The sequence below is a fragment of the Temnothorax curvispinosus genome, unplaced genomic scaffold, assembly GCF_003070985.1.
Source record: "Temnothorax curvispinosus isolate PA1 unplaced genomic scaffold, ASM307098v1 QBEX01005128.1, whole genome shotgun sequence".
NCBI lineage: Eukaryota > Metazoa > Arthropoda > Insecta > Hymenoptera > Formicidae > Temnothorax > Temnothorax curvispinosus.
The window spans coordinates 117-4,364 of NW_020214908.1; the positions used below are offsets into that span (position 1 = coordinate 117).

General features: G+C 28.4%; 1 protein-coding gene across 1 annotated transcript; it reads left to right on the top strand.

Moving 5' to 3' along the window:
- Nucleotides 1-205: 205 nt before the first annotated feature.
- LOC112454514 lies at nt 206-3,854 on the top strand. The gene is made up of 5 exons (XM_025015953.1): nt 206-418; nt 1,043-1,126; nt 1,196-1,285; nt 2,547-2,655; nt 3,749-3,854. Exons 1-5 carry the CDS (start codon nt 379-381, stop codon nt 3,852-3,854), a joined length of 429 nt encoding a protein of 142 aa, XP_024871721.1. The 5' UTR covers nt 206-378.
- Nucleotides 3,855-4,248: the final 394 nt, after the last annotated feature.

The window sequence follows — 4,248 nt, forward strand, 5'->3', positions numbered from 1 at the left end:
AGCTGTTATAGTTGTAATAAAAAAAAAGGAATGCGAGATCTAACCTCGCCCCAATCGATAACCGTCCGTACTCGGCTTGTTTATCTAATATTAAGGCTATCTTAGGTGTATAAGGATTCCCGCAAAAAAGGGACATCGTAGAGTCCGCTGGACGTAACAATAATATACTATCCAGTAACACAAAATCACAAACAAATATATTATTTAGATGGAGTCAGCAATCTTATAGTTAATCAGACGCTAAATTATGAACGTCTTCAGCTTGGCCACTCCTTAAAACGAGTACAAACAAAATGTCATTCTTATAAAAACAGAAAAATCGAACAAGCACAAATAAACTTAGATACTGGAAGAATATCACTGCAGCAATTCTTACAGATGTTTATACGAACTGAATGTGAAGTAGAAATACTTGAAGGTACGTCTATACATTTTGGTATATAGTAATATATTGTGGGCTAATCACCCGCACATCTGAATTTAAAGCGATTACTGAAACCTCCTTGGAAGCCCTATGTTCTGCGAGGAGTGAAAGGATCTATATAATATGCGTACCAAAAGTTTCGAAACGGCTAATTATCTGAAAAAGTATATGTTTGTTGGGATAATGTTTCAGATAAAAGTTATTCAAATTAATTAGTAGAAAAGGATGATAAAAATAGAGGTTTATATTTTAAAAACTTTACTTGGGCCTTACAGGGCCACACACGGAACCCGGACCCAAAGTCTAATAAGATCATCTATTGGGCCCCTTTAAACCCTCCAACTTTTATTTGCAACATTTTTTTAATAAACAAATATTTTTTGAGAGAAAGTTGGCTGTTCCGGAAATTTTAGTGTGCATATATGTATGTACTGTTTTTAATTAGTAAATAATACATATTCTTAAGTTTCTTTGTTTAGAATATACAGATGAAGATTGCTCTTATCCTAATACAGAGACTCAGATATATAACATTATATTTTATGTGTATATATAAATTATAATATAAATTTGAACACGCATAATTATTTTGAATGTCTATAATTGTATTTTCCTCAGAATATGCAGAAGATGACTGCGTTTATGATGACAATTTATTACCTGAGACAACTATCCAACAGTCAATAACACAGAGAATTACAGGTACATATTTTTTAAACATACATATTATGGATAATAATTTCTAATAGTCTGTAATTGTATTTTCCTCAGAATGTGCAAAAGATGACTACGCTTATGATGATAATTTATTAACAGAGACAAATATTCAAGGGCCAATAATAACAAAACAGAGAATTACAGGTACATACTTTTTTAACATATATATATATATATGTAGTATGTATGTATGTATGTATGTATGTATATATGTATATATGTATATATGTGTATATTTACATATCTTTACACATACATACATACAATAACAGATAGAGCACTTAACCCTTGTGTTCACGATCCAAGAACTTGGTCCGAGATCTCGGGCCAAGTTTTTGGATCGTAAACACAAGACTTTAAAGTGTTACAGCTGTTATTTCTGAAAATATGCATAACATACAAAAAATGTTACACAAAAGTTGAAGAGTTGCAAGTGACACATAACATAGGCCGATATTCATGGTCGATTCTTATTTCAAGACTGTCTTAAGTAACATCTTAAGATGTTAATACGTATCTGTGATTGGCTTATGACATCTCAAGATAGTACTTAAGACGGTCTTAAATATAACATCCGACTATGAATACCGGCCACAGTGATATTTCTTTTACCTTAGGTGTAGTCGTCAAAATCATGTTAAGATCACTGTTAATTTTTCAAATAAATACCCCCATTTTTTATTATACAATCTTCCTCTACTAATTAATTTGTACATTTGTAGAAACATTTATTTATTTGCCTTGTACTTTTTGAGATATTAAGGAAAAATTGTTAAGTTTTTCAATATTTAACTTACAATATCTCGATAATTGTTTGTCTGAGAATAAAGTGGTACAATTAGATTTTCTGACTTGATTTTTGTTCTAAAAAATATGCTGCTGCAATAGTACCTCAACTGTTTTAATTACTTGTGTTTACGCAAAAGTTCTAAGGAGATACACAAATATTTAAAAAACCTAGGGTACGATTGCAATAGCATAATCTTGAGGTCAAATCAAGTCAAAAAGTCTCGTATCACTTTTCCGTCCAACAAACAATTATCGAAATTGTACAAGCTAAATGTTGAAAAAGTTACACAGGCAAAATAAAAAAAATTTCAAACAAATGTTATTCAAATTAAGTATTAGAAAAAGGTGATACAGTAAAAAATAGAGGTTTTTAATTTATAAAATAACGTTGATCTGGACCTGACCTTGGCAACGTCACTTATGGTCAAACTAATATTACTAGTAAATGTAGTCTTTTTGAACTTTACAATTTTTGTCTAAAACATTTTTTTTTCTAAAATCTATTATGTATAAGATATGTGACCGTTTCCTTTTGAGCAACCCTGAATAAGATACGAATGGATATCCTATGAAATATTAATTAAAAGATTATTAAATGTTACAATATAAATTTTAGAAAAGAAAGAAGTTAATAATCACGTTTCTATTACCAATATGAAAGAAGTCAAAATTTCTCTTCCAAGACTTGTACTTCCAAAAAAGAGGATTCCTTTGAGGGATAAGACGTATGTATCTAATTTGTGAATACAAATAAAACAATTATTTCTTAAATTATAATATGACAAATGGTTGAATACATAAAAATTAATCTTTAAAAGTTGTGCAAATTGAAAACTACTTCTTAATTAACATTATCTTGTATAATGCTTTATTAAATTTTTATTTTATTTTATGTGTATAAAATTAGAATCATTGAATTATGTTTACATATCTCTGTTAATAAGGTACAATAAAAGTTGCACTATACAAACCAAAATTTTTCTTTTATTTTTTATCTTAACATTTAAATGTAAGTTACTCGTACTTTGATATTTAATTTAAAATTTCTAATACGTATCAAAAGAAAATTATCTGACCACTTAGGTTTAGATACCAGGAAAAAAGCGGCTATGCCATGATTTTTTTGTGACGCCTAATATTCACTTTTTAATACTGCTACAAATGTTATTTTATAAATGTCTATACAATTGTATATAGATACAGAATATCGAAATATGTTCCATGTATTGAAAAATAAATGTGCGTTTAGACATTGCAAAAAAATCATGTAGCATGACTGCTCTCGGATTTCTCTTTGGTATCACAGTAGGTTTCACACACATTTCAACGTTAAGATCTCAAATAGAACAAACTTTTGAATTAGATAGTACTATAAACGTTATTAAACCTGATTAACAAGAACATGTAAACATATAGTTTTTATAAGATTTTTTGCAAAATGTGCAAACATTTTTCATGCTGAACTTATTACTAATACAGAAATATTTACATTTATAATTACTTTATTATTGAACTTGAAGTTAAAACTTTTAAGTTGTTTTTATGCTCTATTAATGTATTAATATGATGCATAATGTAATCTACAGTAATGTACAGATATTGAATTCTTTTCAAGTATAAAAGTGTAAAGCTTTTGGACGCTCCTAGTTTGGCTATTGAATAGAGACTCGTAAAGATTTTTCATATTGATTACTTATTGAAGTAGCACTTCTGTACTCAAAAAGAATTCAATACCTGTGGTCAGTGTATATTAACGTAATATAATACCACAATAATTATTTCATATGCGAGAAGAAATGATATATTTTTTTGTTACAGGAATATCGACAGTTCATCAACTACAAATAAATCTTCTTTTCTTCCAAAAAAAGTCAGACAAGTTAGACGAAGGCAAAATAGGCAAATTTGCAAGAATAATAATTGATATAGATAAGTGTATATCCAACATGGCTATGCATTTGAACGCGATACTTATTCATATCTATAACAAAAAAAAAAGTGACACAATGTATGTGTTACAATAATGGAATAGATTTCCTCTTTATGCGTGCTGCCAAATGTATTTTATAAGTAAGTGATAGTTTATTCGGTGGAAACAAAAGTTCTGTTTAATTCTGTTTAGTTCTGTTCAGATCTGTTTAATTACTTGCTTAGTATTAAATGTACATCTAACATGGCTATGCATTTGAGCACGATATTTATTCATAACTAGAAAAAATAATGATATTTTTTCTATAACTACGATATTTTTTCTATAACTAGAAAAAATAATGTATGTGTTACAATAATAGAATAGATTTCCTTTTTATGCGTGCTGC